At 52.5% G+C, this 20,976-nt stretch overlaps 1 protein-coding gene across 2 annotated transcripts in view; it reads right to left on the reverse strand.

Annotated features, from left to right (window-relative positions):
• Positions 1-3,367: 3,367 nt before the first annotated feature.
• NAV2 (neuron navigator 2) overlaps positions 3,368-20,976 on the reverse strand; it is a 394,477-nt gene continuing 376,868 nt past the window's right edge. For both annotated transcript variants that reach the window (XM_080816815.1, XM_080816814.1), the window contains 6 exons: positions 18,810-18,964; positions 18,523-18,594; positions 16,823-17,019; positions 15,850-15,968; positions 9,798-10,001; positions 3,368-6,896 (listed from right to left, as the gene is read on the reverse strand). In XM_080816815.1, the coding sequence (XP_080672941.1) occupies positions 6,771-6,896; positions 9,798-10,001; positions 15,850-15,968; positions 16,823-17,019; positions 18,523-18,594; positions 18,810-18,964 (873 nt within the window). In that variant the 3' untranslated portion in view covers positions 3,368-6,770. The remainder of the gene's footprint in view (positions 6,897-9,797; positions 10,002-15,849; positions 15,969-16,822; positions 17,020-18,522; positions 18,595-18,809; positions 18,965-20,976) is intronic.

The following is a 20,976-nucleotide window of genomic DNA, read 5'->3' on the forward strand; positions in this document are numbered from 1 at the left end:
TTTCCAAAGAAAAGACTCTGAATGGGAGGGTTAGTGGAACAAGCTAGCCTCCTTGCTACAGCTGGTCCCAGGGCCATCACTGATCCTCAGCATCCTTTCCTCAGTCCTGCATTCTGTGATACCCTCAGCCAGCACTTCGTTCCTGGAGGCTCTGAGCAACTGTCTACCTTGGCCTTGTCGGGCTGTGGTGGCAGCAAAGGCCCATTCACAGTTATCACCAGGCCTGGAAATGACCAGGAGATATCCCGAGAGTTCCCCAAGTCCAGACACTCTTGCTCCTGCTCCCATGGAGCAGGCCTAGCTCCCCATCATAATCAGGGTCAGTGATCCTGCCAGCGTCCGCAGTCCCAAGTGATCTCGCTGCAGATGTAGTTTTTTTTTTTTTTTTAAAGATTTTATTTATTTATTTGAGAGAGAGACAGTGAGAGAGAGCATGAGAGGGGAGAAGGTCAGAGGGAGAAGCAGACTCCCCATGGAGCAGGGAGCCCGATATGGGACTTGATCCCAGGACTCCGGGACCATGACCCGAGCCGAAGGCAGTCACTCAACCAACTGAGCCACCCAGGCACCCAGCTGCAGATGTAGTTTTAAAGGCAGTGGTAGAAGTGCAAGAAGAAGAGAAGTCCCCCTCCTCCTGTCTTCTTGCCCATAGGCACAGGGACGGGCACTTCTAATTTTGCAGAGCAGAGCCTAAAGTTGTAGGGCAAGAAGCAAAAAATTCCCCAGGTGGGTTGCTGGAGGGGGCCATTCCTGCTTCCCCTCCTCAGTTCCCAGACTTATGCGTTCTAGTTGTTGGGCACCCAGCAACAAATAGTGGCCAGTGGTTGAACATGTATCATTTCCTGGAAAGCAGTGCTCCAACACAGAATGACTTTCTCAAGCTGGTGCCTGGAGTCTTTAAGAGGACAGTTCAGCCTTGACAGTAGGAACCAGTGGATCCTATTGTCATGTGTCCTCGGTCAAGTTCCCTTCTCCGGGAAATAGGTCCTTTGGTCTGAGATGCTACAGTTCTCTGCAGTAAAGCAAGCATGTGCTGGGTTTATTTGGGGAATGTCTAGTCTATCTTCTTGAACTGTTGTCCGTTCCTGTATCAACATCTTTGTCTTAATGAGTATGACAGTTAAGTCTTCGTATCTGCTAGAGAAAACTCAGTTTTCTTTTCCATTGGCTATGCTTCACTATTTGCATTCCTAAATACATTCAAAATCATCTCATCAATGCCATAAAACTGTGTTGGGCTTTCGAGTGGGATCACATCAAATCTATAGTCCGTTTTGGAAAAACTGACACCTTCACAACACTGATTCTTCTAATCCACAAACATAATATTTATCTCCACATGTGTTTCAGTCTTCCTCAATCTCTCTCCACAATGTTCTATACATTTCTGTGTGGGAGGCTTGCCCACCTTATATTTCATTTATTCCTAGGTATTAGATATTTTTGATGCTTTTAAAACGGTACCTTTGAAATTCTTAAACCTGGGCTGCATAAAGATGTTGACTATTTTTATTTTTTTCAAGTAGCTTCTATCTCTACTGTGGGACTTGAACTCACAATTTGGAGATCAAGAGTTGCATGCTCTACTGACTGAGCCAGCCAGGCGCCCCTGTTCAGTTGATTCTCATGTATTGATTTTGTATCCAGCTGATGTATTCAACTCACTATTTATAATAATGTCTGCGAATTCTTTGGGATTATTTTAAGTACATAATGTTATCTGTGAATAAAAAGGGTAATTTCTTTTCTTTCCAACCCTCTTGCTTCACTCCACTGGTTAGAGTTTCTACTGTGATGTTAAGTGGTGACAGGAGTCATCTTTATCTGTCTGGTCTAAACAGGAAAACATCTGATGATTTATCATTAAATATGATGCTTGCTGGAACGCCTGGCTGGTTCAGTGAGTGGAGCATGCAACTCTTGATCCTGGACCTGTGAGTTCAATCCCTACACCAGGTGTCGAGATTACTGAAAAAATTAAAATAAATGATGCTCTCTGTAGTTCCTACTTCTAATATTTAAATATTTAAGACCTGCTGACTGCAGCCTTGGGAGAAAGTCCCACTCACAAGACCCAGACAAGCCACATCGACTACGGCTTCACAGAGAGAGAAAAGGTTTATTGATTAAAGCGGCTAAATTTTGAGGGCCATTTGTTACACAGCGATACATAACAGGTGTCGAAGGGAAGCATCAGCCTCCCCTCAAAGTCCAGCCTAAGGAGACTGTAGCAGAAAGGGCGTGGGTTTTAGAAGCGGATATGGTGGTTTTGAAGTCATCATGCCCTTTGCCTGTGCTGATCCTATATCAGCATAGGCACAGACAAGACTGTGTAGCAATGGGTAGAACAGATACCCGACATCGGAAATCTTAGGGATTCGGGGTATCTAGTTGCCGAACCATTGTACCAGCTCCCCTTCGTTCTTTCTGACCGGCAGGAAAAACCGCCTCCATAGAACATCTGGATTCTCTCTCCCTCGGGCTGGGACACTGTGGTGCCTGATAGGCGCTGGGCCGCTCACATCACAGGCCACGGAGTCAGCCGTGGAGGGTCTATTTCACAGAGAACCCGCAGGCCTCCCTTCAAGCCTTTAAAGTTTTTGTTGTTGCTGTTCAAAGTGAAGGCTGAGAGGTGATCTCATCTGCCACGGTCTATGCCCTGCGAGGGCTGCCAGCTGCTCGGTGGAACGGGGCCCCTGAGATCAGAGGCAGCCCAGCGAGGCAGGCTTTGGATTTGGAAGACGGGGCTGGAACTCCCAACTCCCAGCCTTCTTAGCTGACAGGATCCTTGGCAAGTGGTTTTCTCTGATCCTGTTTCCTTCACTTGTAAAATGGAAGTAGGAATATTTACCTCCTCAGGGTCCTTTTGTGGATTATACTGGAGCGTTTGGGAAAGCAATTTGGCTATTAATAGGCATTCAATACATTAAAAAAACAAAACAAAAACTTTGCCTGTGCCAAGGAGTCCGTTGGCGGTCTGCCCGGAGACCGATGGGGCTTGCTGCTGCCAGCGCGGTGGAGGACACAGATCACCAGCATCACCCGGGAGGAGGTTAGAAATCAAGACACTTGGGCCACACCCTGGACCTTTCCATCAGAATCTGCATTCCCACAGGATCGCCAAGGACTCATCAAGGTTCAGGGGAGTCCCAAGGTTTGCGTTTCCAATAAGCCCCACAGAAGGAGCAAAAAGTTAGAGGAGAAACTGAGGAGGCGGCGGCGGGATGTAGACGACTTTGTGACGAAGGTAGGTCTGCTAGAGGGAGGGGCTCTCCCTGTTGCTGTATCCAAGGAAGAACAGTTGCTGTTGCCACGCAATCGAACTCCGACGAGGACTTGCTCGAGCACAGAAAAGCCAAACCACTAATCTGAATAAATAAGCATCAATTTTATTGAATCATGAATAATTTAAGACTGGTACAATCATCGGCTTTATTCTCTATGACGTGGGGCGTGATCTCCAGTAGATCATTGGCAAATCCAAAAACCTCATGACAAATGAAAATTAAATAGGGAGGGCGGGAGGGAAGGAGGAAGGAAACATACCGTACACAAAATACTCAATTCCTAGTTTTCTCTTTAAAAATGGCTAGAAAAAATTCATCAAAATGCAGCACTTTAATCGATTATTTACAATTTCTATGTTACAATGAAAAAATGTACATCTTATAGGACATATTTCATCAACTGCTCCACTGGAAACAACTAGATTAAAACAGCAAACCTTCCATTTAATATCCACAAAGTTGGATTATTTTCCTTTTGAAGTAGATTCGCCATGATCAAATTTGAGTACACAGAATTTCGAAGTTGAAGCATCGACAGTGAAATAAAAAATGTCCCCAAGACACAACAAAGGTCTAGGCAAGTCTCATTCCTTGTCCCACCCCTCCCCCACCCCCAAACTTAAATTAAAAGATATTCCCATCTCATTTATGGCCTGTATAACTCTTGGCAGTTTGGGAAGAAGACTTTTGGCTTCCATTGGTAACTCAACATAAATGTTGCATAGAATTTCATACATTTCAAAATTAGCCTAACTGTAGACAAAGGCAAACTGGAAGCATTTCGGACAGAGCCCTAAATGAGTACAAAGTCACTTTGTCAAAGGTGAGTGACACTAAAGTAAAATATGACCGAAATTAGAAATGTGCATATCAGACAACCCTGCTTCCCGAAACTTTAGGAAGGACACGGAGTTGTGAATCACACAAGGACTACACTACTTAAAATCACCGGTCACTAGCCAGGTATTACCAGGGACAGAGGTCTCGGTTCTGAGCCTGGACCCAGCGGGAGGGAAGTCTGTAGTAGAGGGGAGAAGACAGAGAAGGTGAAAAAAAAGGAGGAGGGTTTCAAACAATATTAGCAGGTGTCTACTCACAAGGTGACTGGGAAAACTGCCCCCAAGGAGAAGTCCATTTTATCTCCTCCCAAATTCACAGTATGAGCGTGTAAGGTCATCGTTGGGAAACAGATTGAGAAGGACCACTCTTCAGGTTTACCAGAAGGCTCAGGGTGTGGCCCATGGTCACAGGCTAAATTCATGGTTTGAAGTTTTTATGGGGGAAAAAAAAAAAAAACCAGACAGAACAAGACACACTCACACACCCAGATGGCTAATGAAGGTTTCACACAAGAGAGTCTGAGTTTACGGAGATGAGAGCAAGGACAGCACGGAGAGCTTTTCCATTCACTAGCTAGGGGGACACATTCTCCTTTCCCTCTAAGGAAGAAGAAAGTGGTGTCATCCAATGTCATGCGAGCAGTTTCAAGTCAAGTTCTTGCGGTAAGAAAATGAGAAAAAAATGTACAGAGACAGACCTTCAGAAAAAGAAAGTGTGAAAGGTGGAATAAAAACCCTGATCGTTAACAGAGACACCCCCACTGGGGCCCGATAAAGATTCTCTTTATAAAGCATAAACAAACAACTTACAGATTTACCACTCTCTGTAAAGAAAATACCAGTATGTTGAAGACATATCCTAGTAGGGTGTGTATCAGCAATGTCATGTGGACTTGGAACTTTTGCCTTTTCCTGCATCAGACAGATCACTGTCCAGGCAGAGTGTTAGCCGGAGACTGATAAGAATCTTAAAAAAAAAAAAAAAAAAAAAAGCATCTTTTTTTTTTTTTTTTCTTTTTTCTTTTACCCATGGTCACGCATCCACACAGATGAGTCTTTTGGATGAGAAAAGTCACAGCAACTTGAGTCCTCCTAATGAGTAGATGACTTTTTAGCCCTGTTTGCTCTGATGGGGAAAACAAGAAAAAGAATGATGGACCCCAGGCAGGCACAACACTCGTAAATGAACACGGTTAGTACAAAACCAGTAAGGCATCGCTTTGGGAAGGTCAGCACCGAAGAGGTCAGGCAAGACTCGTCTGGACGGAGGCCGGGGCTTCTGGAAGGGAGCGGCCCCGGCCCCTTGTGGAGTTGCATCACGTTGGTTCTGAGGAAAGTGCAAGTCTTGTGCGAGGTGACCTCAGCACCCCACCTGAGGTTGGGGTTGGCACGCCTGAGGTGTCGATGTGCGTTCTGAAGCCTCAAGGACGAGAAGAAAAGGCAAGGTCCCGGCTCACCCGCGCGTGGAGGATGGGGTCCTGGTCCTCCTAGAAAGGACACGCCCACCCCCACCCCCCGCCGCCCCAGCAGGGCCCCGCGCGGTGTAAAACCGTGGGGATGGACAACCGAACAACCAGAACTCAGCAGGACCAAACCAAAACTCAACTCCTGCGGTTCTTTCTTTCACCAAAGGACTGATTCTGACCAAAGGTTGGGGGGGTGGGGGAAGGGGAGGAAAATCTTCAAAATCAAAGAGTCAGAAGAGGGCAGGGAAACTCAACCTCATTTGCAAGGGGGTAACCAGTTCAAAACAGACCCATTCTCACTGGCCACAGTGTTTGCAGAAAGAAAAACCTGATTCACGGAGACGGGAGGAGGAGGACGCAGACACGCGCTGTCCGCGCCGTGGCCCCATCCGCTCGTGCACGTTCCACTCACGCTCGGACCGACCGGAGGCTGACGGGTCTGGGAGGTGTGGCTGAACGGGAACAGGCAAAAATACCCCTCGGGGAAGGAGAGCACCATTTTTAAAAAGCCAAACAGAACAGCAAGCGGGCTTCGCCTTGCGCTTTGCTTTTGCCTAAGGTGTCCCCGCGCCGCGCTCTGCGCTTGGCTGAGTGGGACCGGGCTGCGCCCGCGCTCTTAGCACCAGCTCTCTCCGTGGCCGGCCGCGGGGGAAGGCGGGGAGGCAGAGGCGGGCGCCCACGGCAAGACCCAGCCAGGGGGTCGGTGTGGAGGGACAGCTGTGTTGCCCGCATTTCCAGCTTGGCTCCAGTCTCTCTGCTCTGGGCAGCTCGCAGCACGATGCTGTTGGGTTTTAGAGCTTCCAAGTTGGTTCTTGGTTTGTGTGTGTGTGTGTGTGTTTGTGTGTTCTTTTTATAAACCTTTCCATTTCAACAGTGATGATCCTTTCCCGAGAAGTAACTTCAGTGTCCTAGGGAGGTCACGGCAACAAGGCAAACGATAACGAAAATAAACGATGAGATAGTGCAGGTCTCACTGTGGAAGGGAGCGGTGCCAAGGCGGCTGGCCCGGGAGGCCCGCACCCAAGTCGAGGCTGGAGGACGAGGGGTCTGGGTATTCCTGCGGCTCTCACGCTGCGGCCGGGGGGCTGGCTCAGGAGGGCATCTTCTGGGGGTGCAGGGGACGCGCATGGAGCAGGGCACGGAGGGGAGAGGCAGGCAGGCTCCACGGCTGGCCCCTGTCACAGAGTAGACTCTAGGGAGGAGTCCAGGATGTCATCCTGATGGCTGTTGCTATTGGAGTCGCTGTCGTAGCTCTGGGGGCTGGAGTAGTTGGCTGCCTCCTGCAGCCTCATCAGCATGTTCATCTGGGGAGAGAGCGAGAACGTGAGCGGCTTTCGGCCTGGCAGCCATCCGCCTCCGGACTTTTCCAGGCTCCTGCTCTGTCCTCCAGACTCACCATGGGCTGCAGCCCACAGTGGAGGCCATGGATGAAAAAACAAAACAAAACTGTGGACTCCGGGCCAGGCTTCCAGGTTTCCAATCCTGCCTCTAGCACTTAGGAGCCACATAACCTCGGGTAAGTTACTTCACCTTTTTGTGTCTCGGCTTCTTCATTGGCCCCATGAGAACAATTGTACCTGTCCTACGATGTTATGGGTGTGGACTGAGTGAATACAGGCAGAGCACAGACAACAAAAGAGGAAGTCTTCTAGGAATCCAGTATTTATTTTGTATTTCTAAGTGACACACCTTACCCAAGCACAGCCCTCAGGCGGCGTGGAGATGCCCGTCCAACCGCCTCGGCACCGCCGACAAGTGAGGCACACGGCTCCCCCTTTGGAGAGCAACAAGCCCATGCGGATGTCTGGCTCTGGCCAGAGGGCAGCCTGAAGCTGGCAACGCTCCCGCTCCTGCTGAGGCCACCACGGGGTGGTAAAGGACAGCACCAGCCACAAGCAGAGCCACAAAGCACAGAGGGGCCTGGATACCAAGGCAAGTTACCTACCATATCTGAGCCCCCAGGTCCTCCTCTGCAGAGCGGAGAGAATAAGAGCACCTGTGTCTCACAAGGTCGAAGGACAGAAGGAGCCTCAGACCCGCAGAACAGGGGCTGGTGCATAGGAAGGTCTCAGTAAAGGAGATCTGCCATCATCACCATCATTTGTTTAAAAAGTTAGAAGAATGTTCTGAGACCTTCCCTGCCTACAGTCTGTTGGTTCTTTGTCTGCCAGTGAAAGGGGGAAGTAGGAATGAATTTTATTTGCAACTGTAAATTGTGTCTTTTTGATTCTATGTAGCAAGTAAGTTAGAAAGAAGGGTCTCTCTGAGCTAGGGCCAAGATGCGAAGCCGCTGGGCATGAAATCCAGCTGCTTCCCAGCCAGCTGCCCCTCAGGATGCCTCATGGTCTCCTTGGGTGAGCCAGGGCGCAGAACCGCCATCAGCGGGGCCTACCGGTGTAGCCACGACCGGGTGAGAGACGGAGCCGAAGCGCAACAGGCAATCCTTGGCAGCCACGATTATTCACTCATCAAACAGCCCCAGTGTGTTTACAGTTTGTATTCTCAAACAAAAAACGAGTCAGTCCTCTTCTCCCAGAGGTCTCAGTCTCATGAGGGAGAGAGAGACCGACCAGTCAACAAGAGACCGCAAGGGCCCTGGGCAGGGAGAAACACCAGGTATCTATTTGTTAAGTGGGGGTGACTGCCCAGCATAGCTCACTTCCGGGGACCTGGGGTCAGAGGGAGAGTTCTATGTAACAATTCCAAGAGCTCCAAGCTTTACCTAAATGCCCTTATGTTTAGTCAGGGACACAAGTACTCCTGCGTAAGAGAAGAGGTTCTGGGGATGAGGGAGCCATGTTTTCCTCTAGAGAGCTCCTAAATTCTATTTTTATGTAAGGAAAGAGCTCATGAGCTTGCAGCTACAAAAACATCTCCATGACACTGGCTTTAGCCATAATTCATGTTGGATGTGGCTGGTCCTTTCTTCTGCAAAACCATTGTTGTAAACACTGTACATAGGTTGTGTATAGTAACATAGTAACTCCCACTTAAAATATAGTTCCTGCTGAGGAAAAGCTCCCAGGACCACAGCTCCTTCCTGCCAGTCAGAAGGATGGCAGACAAGTCACAGCAGCAGTGATGATGACGACGATGATGATATTTATCAAGCAAATCAATTAGTCATCAGGGAAAGAACAACAAGTCAGCTGTCTTTTAATCCTGCTGCATCCCTTATGAATATGTTCTTTCATTAAGTAATGCAAGGGGGGCCTGGGTGGCTCAGTGGGTTAAGCCTCTGCCTGCGGCTCAGGTCATGATCTCAGGGTCCTGGGATCAAGCCCCGAATTGGGCTCTCTGCTCAGCAGGGAGCCTGCGTCCCCCTCTCTCGCTCTGCCTGCCTCTCTGCCTACTTGTGATCTCTGTCTGTCAAATAAAATAAATAAAATCTTTAAAAAAAAAAGTAGCTTTAAAAAAAAAAGCAACGCAAGTCCTATTTTCTGCTGTGTTGTTCCTCTTGCCTTAGCTGCCAAGGGAGCTCAAGGGTAAACTGAAGGCATGATAATGGTCACCTAAGTGTGGGAGGCTCTGGGATATGTGCTTCCACCTTCTTTAATAGAGTTTTCGATTTATTAGGTCTAATTTCACAGTCTCACGTAGGCAAAGAACACTATAATTACAGTGTTAGCGTCCCTGTCCAGGCTCTTCTCAAAGGGCCTTTATTTGTTCTCGTAATGATGGGGGTAAGTAAGAAGCTCAGGCAATGTTACCCAGACTTAGCTCAGGTCGCTGGCCCTGGGACCGTATGCAGGCTGCCCTGTCCTCTGGGAGCCCCTCGTGCCCTCAGACTTCTCCCTGCCTGTGCTCCCGATCAGATGGCTCGACCTTCTGCTCCTTAGAAACAGAGAGCTGCCTCTGCTCGGTCACTGGTGGGAGAGATGAATGGGGCAGGACAGCACGTGATAAAGGTGGCACTCTAGTCAGAGGGCAAAGAGCGGGACAGGGGCATTGAGGCTGGAAAAAAATCACATTCATAACCTTTTACGTTACACTGGAACAAATTTCAGAGGGTTCAAGGCTTTAGTGAGAAACTGACATCATGAGAGATCATGTTGGCAAAAGTGTGACTAACCTTGGGGTGGGTCCAGCCTTCCAAAGTGAGACTCTGGCTTGGTCCCATCTCTGTTCCCAGCATGCCTTGCGTCACGACCAATACACAGTAAGTGCTCAGTAAAAGCTGAGCTGCTCCGGGAGCTAAGACTCACCAGTGGGTCTCCTTCAGCGTCGCTGGGGGGCAACTGCTTGCTCGCAGACCCTTCCCGAGGCATGGAGTAGCCGTCAAAGCCGACATCCTCAGGCCGGAGCTGCAGCAGGGGAGGCCACTCGTGCTGCTGTGGGCTGGCTGCCCAGGGATAGGTGTCCATCACCCACTTGGCGGGGTCCTCCCAGGGGGCCCGTCTTCCATAGAGCTGGAAACAGGCAAAGAAGGAATTGTCTGGGAGTGGCCCAAGACCTCTTCTGCAGCCCTGGTTTTACAGCCTTTGGAAACCTCCTCAAGCCCAGCATGATGCCTTTCCCGATGGAGTGACTCCACTTCCAGAATTCTAAGGAAGGAAGCCACCTGAGGTACACATAGCCTGATGTGCTATGACTGAAGGCAACGTGATGTAGGGGTCAAAGGTGCTGGCTTTGGAGACAGGCTGACCTGGGTCCACATCTTAGCTCTGCCACTGCCTCACCACGTCACCCTAAACTCTATGCTTTGCGATTCAATCTGAAAAGCAGCCCCAACTGCATGATTTGAAGCATTTGCTAATTTCTGTGGGGTAAATCCTCCTCCTATGGCCCATTTCAAACTACCAATATGGAATCACGGAATTTGGAGTTGGAAGGAGGTGCTAAGCATTGGCTCACACAAGCCAGCTCTAGTGTCCCATTGGAGGCGCCCCACTCCCCGAGGATGACCTCCCACAGAGATCGAGGGCCAGGCATCAACACCACAGTGGTGGTCACCAATAGCCCCGGTTGGATAAAACCCCATTTCCTGAAGCAGCTCGGACTCTCAGAGCCCCTCCCGGCAGCACCGGTCATTTTCAAACCAGTGCTCTGTTAACAGAGGTTAGGCACGGGTATCAGAATTTTCAGTCTCTCTCTCAACTATTATCCTTCAAAATCGTAACAACTGACAGAAAACGACATTATCACTTAACTTAAGACCTTTTCTTAAACCTTAACTACTTAATGATAAAATTACTGCCCTGACTCTATACTCTTTCAAGGACAGAAACCCAGGATGCGGCCCCTCCCTAAGCGGGGCTGCCTAGGCCTCATCTTCAACTTCTCTCTCATGTCAGCACAGGCTGCCGCATCTCACAGCTGATGGCGTGTCAGCGATGCTTTACAAATACTGAACCGCCATGGGACTCCAAGGGGAAGTACGAGTGCCCGAGTTTCCCAGATGAGGGGACAGACCCAGGGAGGAAAGGCAGCAGAATGGGAATCCAAGTCTGCTAGCCTCCCCACACCACCGAGTCTGAGACGTGGTAGGTGTGCTCGCCCAGCGCAGTGCTGGCTGTGGCTCTGGGAGGCTCCCCCTCGACAGGAAGCCACGGGGTATACAGATCAAAGACTCCTGAACCACCTTGTCTGCACGGTGGCTCCCTCTGCCCTCCCATGACTTCTACAGGTGAGAGGGGAGGTGAGAGGACCTGCTCACAGAACAGAGCTGAGCTCTGACTGCCCAGAAGACCACATCGATCCAGGTCCTAGGCTGCCCCAGCTGGAAGGAACTGGGGTCCCCTGGCCTCATTTACCAGATGGGGTTGTCAGGGCCTAAACAGAAGCGCCAACTGTGAAAGGTTATGGAGCGGAGTTAAGATTCAAACCCAGGGGGGCACCTGGGTGGCTCAGTGGGTTAAAGCCCCTGCCTTCGGCTCGGGTCGTGATCCCGGGGTCCTGGGATCGAGCCCCGCGTCGGGCTCTCTGCTCAGCGGGGAGCCTGCTTCCCTTCCTCTCTCTCTCTCTGCCTACTTGTGATCTCTGTCAAATAAATAAATAAAATCTTAAAAAAAAAAAAAAAGATTCAAACCCAGGGCCTCAGCTTCCTTGTCTGGGCCTTTCTTCCCCTCTCCACCCCTCCTGACTGAGTCCACCTGGTATCAGCAAGGCCACATGACTCAGCCAAAACCAGGCTGGGGAGAGGTAGACCACTGTCCACCAGACAAGGATGTGCCAACTTGGCTCATTCACGACTGCGAACAGCACCTCTGACCTTTATGTCTGATTTGTCAGGGAAGCCACCCACCCTGCCTACACGGCACATGGGCTTACCCATCCCCCCAACTAGTGACTGGCTCCGCCCATGCTCAGGACACGCACACCCTCCTATAACCTCACTGCTTTCTCAGACGCCTGCATCCCTCCTGTCTAGCACCCTGACCCTGTCTGTCGCTAAATCTTCCCTCACCAGGGCAGTGGTGAGTCTCAGGATTCAGCCTGGCATTCTAGAGGCTGTTCATAGTCTGCGCACGAAGGGGTGATGGGAAGGTGTGGGAGGGTGCACGTGCGTGCATGCCAGGAAGGGAGGGAACACACACGTGTTTGGGGGATAGTCAGAACTGAAGAAGGCTGCTCCCGATCAGAAACATGCCTGCAATTTTAGAAGCTTCTCCTGCCGGAGGGAGGTTTGGGCCGCCTTTCCCAAGCCAGACCTCACGCGTGAGCTACTACGTGGCCCTACGTCTGGAGTCAGTCTGGAGGAGGAGAGGCTCAGGGCCGCAGAGCAAGAGGCTGGGATGTGGAGCTCATCCAGCCCTTAGACATAATACGGCCCAGTGGTTTTCAAATATTTGCTCTTCCCCTGACCCTACCAAGGAGTAGCCTGGAGAATCTTCTGGGCTTCACAGAAGCCAGCCGGAAAAAATACTCTTCTAGTCTAAGCTTCTTAGATCACAGAGAACCTGAGGCCTACAGACAGGAGACTCGCCCAGGGTCTCCGCGCCGGTTAGGTCATCCGATAAACACCCCAACGCTCTCCCCCACCCCCCAGGGGAACACGGGTCCTTTGAGTTGCTCTATAGACCTCAGACACTTCAGCAAATGTTTACAATGACAGCTCCAAAGGGGAACAGAACTGGGAACTGAGTCATCAGACAAATGTACACTAGGCCCATGTAAACATCATCTGCAAGGACAGAAAATATTTTTACAAGCTTCCACACTTGCCACTAGACATGTTCAAGACCAGGTGATGAATGACTGGGCTGGGACCGTGGCAGGCAGAGGAATGATCATAAAAGCTCCTAGGCCCCACGGCAGCAGGGCCCTGAGACAGCTCCGGGAAGGGGCGGAGACAGATGGATGGAGAGACAGACAGATGGGACAGTCACCTACCCCTAGGCAGGGAGGCGCCTGGCGTGCCTGATGGCTCAGGAGCTGTGGGCTGAGACAATGGCAATGAATTCCTGAGCCTCTGTGAGCCTCTGACTCCACACCGGGAGGCCATGCTTGCCTGCTCTGAACCACAGTACCCCCACGGCCACATGCTCTTCTCACCTGGTCACATGAGGAGTGACCCCACACGGTGCCCAGCACACAGTCCGCATGGATTCCGGTAACTCAGGGGGGTGGGGAAACAAATGTTTTTTAAAAAAGAGAGGCATCCTTTGGTTACATGAAATCTTATGTAGAAAACCACCCTATGACACATAGCACTTTGGCCCCTGAGCCACCGGAAGCTTCTGGGAGTTAGGGGGTCCTCAGGACAGCCTGAAAATTCCAGAAGGAATGGAGGAGTCAGCCAGACGGTTCCAACGCTGGCTCATCACACTCATCCCACTGAGTGAACTTGGCTAATAGTCAAAAACTCTTGTGAGCCTGTCTCCTCATTTACGAGGTAATCTTTGAGCTGTTAGAACTATAAGAGATCATGCACATCAGGCCCCAAGCAGCACCCAGCAAGTAGCAAGCCCTCAGTCAACGTCAGCGGACTTTCCTTCAAAGCCAGAGGCCTGAAGAGCAGACCAGGTTTCCTCTTGAATCAGTAGATTCTGGCGGTTTTCCTGGGCTCCCCAGGATGATGAGGTCAAGGTCTGGGGCAAGGGGGCTCACTTCTGAGCAGCTTGGTCATATGCTAACTCTGGCACGCTCTTCAAAGATGGTCTTTCAAATGACCTCACAGCATAGGGAAGCCATGACTTTTCCTCCTTCACACTGAACTGGTAAGTCCCATGAGATGGTGGCGTGTCTGTTCCCTGCTCCCGATGGAATGGTCTATAGCCATCCCCAAATCCTTTCAACCTGTTGCCTCCTCACTCCTAGTGGGAAGGAGACACAATGCTCCTTCACCATGAACCCCAGGAAGGGCAGTTTACACTCTGTGCCCAGAAGGCCTTTGAAATTCAGGTCTAAAGGAGCAGGGTCCTGGCACGTCCACCCTGGGTGAGGACCAACGGGGAACCACTTGATGGGTAGTTCAAGGCTGGAGCATCCTTGTGTCTCTCCACTCCCGGTTTGGGGCTCACTGCGCAAAGGAGGCCGGCCCTTAACCAACAGAGCCCAGGGGTTCTTCCAAGAATGCTCTGAAGTCACTCCCTATCTGTCATCACAAGATAAATTTGGAGCAAAGAAGAAGCAAATGAACAAGCGAAAGGTGAGGCAGAAATAAGAGGAAATGGTGCATTTCCTCCACCTCTAATGCCTCTACTTGTTTTGAGCAGCATGGGGGTCTCCCAGAGGGGCTGGGCATAGCACAGCCCCGGGAAGCCACGGAGGGTGAACAGAGGAGAGGGGCTTCTGAAATGCAACAGACTTCAGGAGTCCAGCATGTGGGACAAGCATTCTGCTGGAATGACTGCATGGCCACTTGGCTTTATGGCACTAACAGATCATCTGATTAAAGACTAAATTAGGGTCTGGTGACCCAGGCCAGTGAATTTATCTACCCAGGGAGATTCTTACTGCAAAGATCTGAAATCCTCACACCTTTCTTTACGAAACCCACCAGACACAGGAGAAATGCTGCCATCAGGGAATGGTCTTCACACACGACCAATGAATAATTTGGGGCTGACCAAGGGACTGCCTAACTTCTTGCTGGTCTGCCTTCACAGTGCATTTCTGTTTCCACGGGTCCCTGCATTTGCAGGACCTGTCCTCCAGTTCCATGGAACAGGAGTCACAAGAAGCACGTTCCTTTCCCAGTTCTTGCCATCCCACGTGCTCCCCGGAAACCATGGGCACCACTGCATGGCACAAAGCCGTCCCATATTCACCGGGCTCAGCCACATGTACAGCAGTGACACACACAGACTACAGCTACGAACGGGCTGTACCCCACACATGCACGTTGGGGTGCCCCCTCCTATGCCCCCCACAGGCATACAGCAGCCTCTTGGGTCTCCAGGTGCCCAGTATGGAGGAAACCAAGGAGCTCTTAGGAACCTGATGGGTTCCTGGATTCTTCCGCTGTGCCTGATGCCTGCTCATTACTCAGCGTGGGGGCTGTAAGCCTAGGACCTTCTCCAGGGGCCTCCAGGCTCAACAGTGACCCTGGGGCAGGCTCCAACTTGATGCTAAGCCTGTAGCATTCAAGGCTGGGCTGCATGAGAAGCGAGCGGTGCTGCCTTCCAGCTGCTGCTCTGTAGGGATTTGCAACTTCATGGGCCCCAGGGTCCTCCCTGGTGGGGGGGCGGGGTGGCAAGGTGTCCCCTTGGCAGTAGTGAGTGGCAGGTAGTGAGTGCTTTGGGGCTGAGGCCTCAGAACCTGGATTTCAAGCTAGAGGCCTGAACTCAAATCCCAGATTCTTCAAGTGTCCCTTTTATGACCTTGGGCAAGTCACTTACTCTCTTTGAGCCTTAATTTTCCTCTCCTGAAAAATGGAGACAAAAACTAAAAAAAAATCTCTGCTCAAGTCCCGGGACTAAGGCAGGGCTTGAGTCAAAGAGCAGAGGGGAGACTACTTCCCAAACTGTACGCTTCCATTTCTTGTGCGCTCGCCACGCTGGGCGCTTTCTGGCCACAACTGCATTTAATCCTTGTGGTGACTCCTCGTGGTGGAGGACCATCACTCTCCCCTTCTGTCTGCGAGGGCCCTAGGGCACAGAGAGGCTGCCAGCTTGCCTGGGGTCCCACATTAACAGTGGCAGAGCCAGGATATGTCCTATTCCGGGACAGACGGAGGGCCTCCCCCGTGAGGGGCGGTCACGCCACGTCAGTCGGACGTCTAATGGAGGAGATACAGACAACTCCTCTGGTCACCAGAATAGTCCCCACCCCCACCCCAATTTTGAGGAGGCCCGTGGCAAGTGTGCTCCTCACCTGGAGTCCTTCTCGGACGGCTTCCAGGAGATAGGGGATAATCGAGTAGTTCCACAAGTCGGTGAACCACACCCTGGAGCCATCCACATCGATGGGGCACGACAGGAAGAGCCGCGGGCCTGGGGACCACAGGGAAAAAATCAGTCAGAGCTGAAATGGGGGGGGCGGGGGAGGGGTGAAGAGAAGCCACGGTCTTAACAGAGCCCATAGGAAGGACCCCGTGATTTTCTGAATGGCAGTGTAAGTACCGCTTCCCTGGGATCTCTCTCCCCACAAGGAAATCATCCGAGAGAGAGGAGAGGCTTTAAGAGGAGAGATGTTCACCACAACGGGACGAACCCTGAACCCTGAACCCTGCCCGTTGGAACCAGAGGTGCACCCAGCGTCAGAGAAGAGAATCGGTTACTCGAACGATGGTATGGCCACAGCTGATTACTCTGCAGCCTCTGGGAAGGACTGTGAAAACGGAGCCTCAACACAGACTCTCCGGGGACAACGGGAAATAAAAAAGAAAAGAGCATCCTGTGTGCACGCTGTGTTTGCACCCACACAAAGCCTACATGTCCGGATAAGGACAGAACACCGAAGCTCAAATTAATGTTAGGTGAGGATGGTGGGATGGTCAGTCTTTTTTTCTCTGAACCCTAAGCTTCGGGAATGTTGATTGTGTTTTATTTTTAAAGCGGAGCCCATGTCGCCGGGTGGCCTGCCCTTGGGGGAGCCAGCAGCGGTGGCATCGGCCCAGGCTGGCTGCGAGCTCTGATCAGCCCTAGTGGCTGTGCAAAGAGGGGGAGAGAGACAGAACCGGATGCCAATGACTGGCAGCATGGGCTCTGCCCGGGCTGTGACCATCCCTCTGTCCCCTTCTCATCCGTGTGGATAGTGCGGCATCTGGCTGACTTGTGCCTGCCAAGTGCTTTCCCGGCCAGGGCCCCAGGAGCAGCGTCTGTCCCCTGGCAGGCCTCTCACCTACCTATGGTGACGTCTGAGGAGCTGTGAGCCTCCAGGAAGCGGTTGAGGTGATGCCAGACCTTGGGAATCCAGTCGATGATTTTTACCAGCTCCACATTCCGCACTCGCCCACTGATCTCTGTTTCCATGAGCTTCCGCCTCAGGAACCGGCCTAGGAAGCCCTTCACTGGCTCCGTGTGGTTGGCACAAAGCACCCACCTGGAAGAGAGGAAGGTTTCTCTGTTACAAGGACAGGCCTCACTGCTCTGAACACTGCACACACATTAAATCCCAATTCCCTCACGGCAGCCCTGTGACAGAGCTGTGACAGCCATCCCCATTTCACAGATGGAAATGCTGAGGCACAGACAGGTTGCACAGCTTATCCAAGATCAAACAGCTGTTTAACATACAGAAGGGCTAAGATAAGAACCAGCACGGTCCAGCTCCAGAGTCTGAGCTCGAACCACTGAGCCTGCTATGTCTCGTGCTGGAAGTCGGGCTGTGGGCTGGCCTCTGGGGCTGTGACAAAGACTAAGACACAGTCCTTGTTCCCCAGAAGCACACAGTCTAGTGCAGGAAGTAGAAGAGCAGAGGAACGAGAGATGACAAAGCCTGGGGAAACAGCGAATCCTCCTGGAGGAGCGGATGTCTGAGAGCAGGAGGGGCTGGGGAGGGGGGTGGAGACCAGGCTGCCACCTCTGTACAGGTGTGTGGGGTGTTTGGGGGAAAAGCCAGAGATTCAGTGTGACCAGTGTAATTCAGCATTCAGACTTGACCTGCCCACCCACAGGGTCTGATTCCATGTCGGAGGTGATGGGGAGCCACTGAAGGACTTTAAGCATGATGGTTTTCTAGTCAGATTTGGATTCTGGAATGCTCTCTCAGCTGCAACTGGGGCAGCCGAGGGCCTGCAGGGCGCCGAGCTGCGGGTCAGCACAGGGGTTGCAGCGAAGGTGTGCGGGGAGCCGTGGCGGTGGGGAGAGAGGAGAAAACACTGATGAGCCAGGACAGCCTGGCTGCAGAGGTGACCGTGATCTCAGGCCTGGGGGAGTCAACATTTCTGATGATCACAGTTCAGGTCCACTTTCAATAGCTTTCCCTCAGAGATACCTGCAGAGCGGCCAGTGAAAAAGAACCGACGGCCTAGCCCAGAGGGGCTTCCCGGCGGCTTCGAAGGGCCCGGACAGGAGAGGGGCAGTGGGGCAGTCAGCTGGGAGGTGGCGCGGGGCACAGGGCATCCAGCCAAGCAAGACAAGCCACATCGCAATGTTGCATGACCGAGCTGGACAGTCCTTCCCACTTCTCACATCCCAGAATTGACAGCACCTTGGCAGAGGGCCTGGGCAGAGGGCCTCCCAGCAGCTGGAGTTCAAAGCCCCACAGACCCAGCTCTGAGAGGACACTCAAAAGCAAGAGCTTCCGCTTCTCAGGATCACTTGGGGCAGTGAGATGCATCACCAGGGACAGGCAGGGGGCAGGGGGGCAAGGCCAGAGCCACGTCCTTGACACGGTTACCCCAGGGCGGAGACGCAGGGAGACCCAGGCTCCCATCTCAGCTCTGCCACTGACCGGCCAGGTGACCCCACGTGAAGCAATTCTCTCAGCCTCCCTGTCCCAATTTGCAAGATCAGTCTACCTCGTTGAGGCTGTCGTGGGAACGAGATGGGTTACACCCGGGCAAATGCTCAGCACGACAGGCGCCCGACAGCTGTGCCTCACCTGAAGTTGTGATGAAGCTGCAGATTGGGAGTAGAAGAGGTAGCCTGGTTCATGGTGCCGATTATGTAAGGGCTGCGGGGACGGGACAGAAAAGAAGGCTCAGTGAGTCAAAGGCGAGCCAGGGAAGGCGCTAGTGGAAGCCCACGGCGCCTGCCCAAGCAGGCAGATGGCCGCTTGCCTCCCCTGCCCCGCCCTCGGACCCCGGGCTGCAGGGGCACTGTGCCCGTGCGGCACACATCCCGCGGCCACCGTCCTCTGGGGCCATGGGGGCCAGAGCTATCCTTTACCATTTCTGGTCCTTGCAGTTGAGCAGCCCATTGAAGATCTCGCCCAGGGAGCTGACGTGGTGCAGGTTGTCCAGGATGATGACGAGGGGCATGTCCACAGCGTTGTTCTCGCTGCTGCACTGGTCGGCAAGGTTGGACAGGTACTGGCGCAATTCCTGGGGAGGCCGGGGGAAGGCTCAGTGGGGGAATGCTCCCCAATAAAGACGCACGTGCTCGAAGCCTTCACTTTGCCCAGGTCCACACAGGCGGAAAGGTCCTTGAGGAGGCTGTGGTGAGCCTGTGTTGAGGCACTGTGGGGTGCCCAGGCACGGTTGTGTTCCCTGCTCCTATCACTTCTCTGCAAGTGTTGCCATTTTTCTTGATGTTGTTTATTATGCCGACCTTCCAGTAAGTTCCCAAGGGCGGGTGCCTTATACATGTCTGTACTCCCACAGCACCTACCTGAGAGCCACTCACCCAGAAGCCCCTGATGGACGGATACAGCAAAGGAGCGCTCCCCCCACACGTTGAGTGCCGTCACAGACAGCCAACGGCACAGGCACAGGGGAGAGGGCCTACGTGCCGAGGGGGCCCTGGAAGGTTGGGTGAAAGGGTAAGCTCTGGACTGAACTGTGGAGAAGAGGTAGGGGACTGGCTTGGGTTGGAACCAGGATGCATCCCAGCACGGCTGTGGTTAGGGATGTGGGTCAGAAGAGGAGGAGGAAGGATAATGGTGCAGAAGAGGAATGGCTGAAACGGCGAGTAGACGAGCGGTGCGGCACCAGAATACCTGGCTGCTAGTGTTACCGTCGTAGCAATGGTGGCCAGGGACTTAGAGTCTCACACACAGAATCTCTGCAGCCCCACGGTCACCTTCTTGGGTGGGCACTGGGATTCCCTCCCTCTTACCAATGAGGAGGCTAGGGCACATCAAAATCAGGTACCTGGCTCCAGACTCGGGCCTGCCTCGCTCTGGGCTCCTCACCACACCAGCCCGTCCCGTGCATGAGCCCGGCCGCTCAGGGCGGGATGCTTCCCTCCCTCCTACAAACACACACCCAGGCCTCCCTTTTAAGTCCAAGTGTGGCTTGCTAACATCAGAAAAAGCCCCACTTTTTAAGTTACTAGTAATTTCTTCTTCCTTTAGCCCCTTTCCACCAGGGGTTCGTGGCCTCAGATACCTACAAGGACAGAGTTTCCAGAGCCTTCCTTCCCCTACTCGGGCTCGTGGGGTATGGCTGGTAAGCTGCATTCTACCGAGGGTGCTGGTTAAGGGGAACATGGGAGGGGGCTCAAATCTAGCCTGGGCTCAACCCCCAACCATGTGTCTAGGGGGATCCTTCTCTCACTGGTCCTGGGACAGGGTGCTTTTCCCTAAGCGGGCTCACACAGAGACTCTGGGCACCGGCACTCTGAAAACTTCTACTTCTACCCTGACATCAAAAATCACCCAGCAGACTGAATGGCGCAGATTCCCAGCCTGCCAAACCTGCTGAAAGCCATCATCTGGGAATGAGGTCCAGCAATCTGTATTTCTGAGCATGCCAGGTGATTCGTAAGGCAGAAGAGTCATTTCCCAATTGCCTCTGACTCACCAGTCCCCTTGCTCAGGGCCAGCCTGAGCAAATCATCCATCACCTCCCACTGCATGAGCAGCAAACAGGATTGAGAAAGCACTTCCCGGGACCAGGTCCAGACGTCCCCAGGGGTCCCCGTGAAGCAGGACTGAGCCTGATGCCAGCTCTGGAGTCTAGGACTCTGACTTACACTCTAGTCCACTGCTCTGTACCATTAAGGGGTCCTAGGCACACGGCCACCCGCCTCGAGCCTCAGGTCTTGACTCTGTGACGTGAGAGGAGCCACGACCTCCCCCTCGAGGGTACTAGTGTGAGGCAGCCAGTTTGATGGTCATGGGCAACTGGTCTGTGATGGGAGCTGTTACTGTGCATGTCCTCGCTGTTCCTCAAAAGGATGTTTCATTTGGGAGAAACAAGAGCACCAAGCAAGCACATGACAAGTTCTCAGTAAACCAAAATGGATGCTTCTGGGGTGCTCCTAAAGTACTCATAGCACTGGGTGTCCCAGCCAGCTCAGAGCGGGCCAGTGAGAGGTGGGCCACGTCTCCTTACAGGTGGCACCCCTCGCTGCGCCTTCTGCTCCCCCATCCTGATGTCCTCTGCAGGCTTTC

This window comes from Martes martes (assembly GCF_963455335.1).
Source record: "Martes martes genome assembly, chromosome: 10".
NCBI classification, from domain to species: domain Eukaryota; kingdom Metazoa; phylum Chordata; class Mammalia; order Carnivora; family Mustelidae; genus Martes; species Martes martes.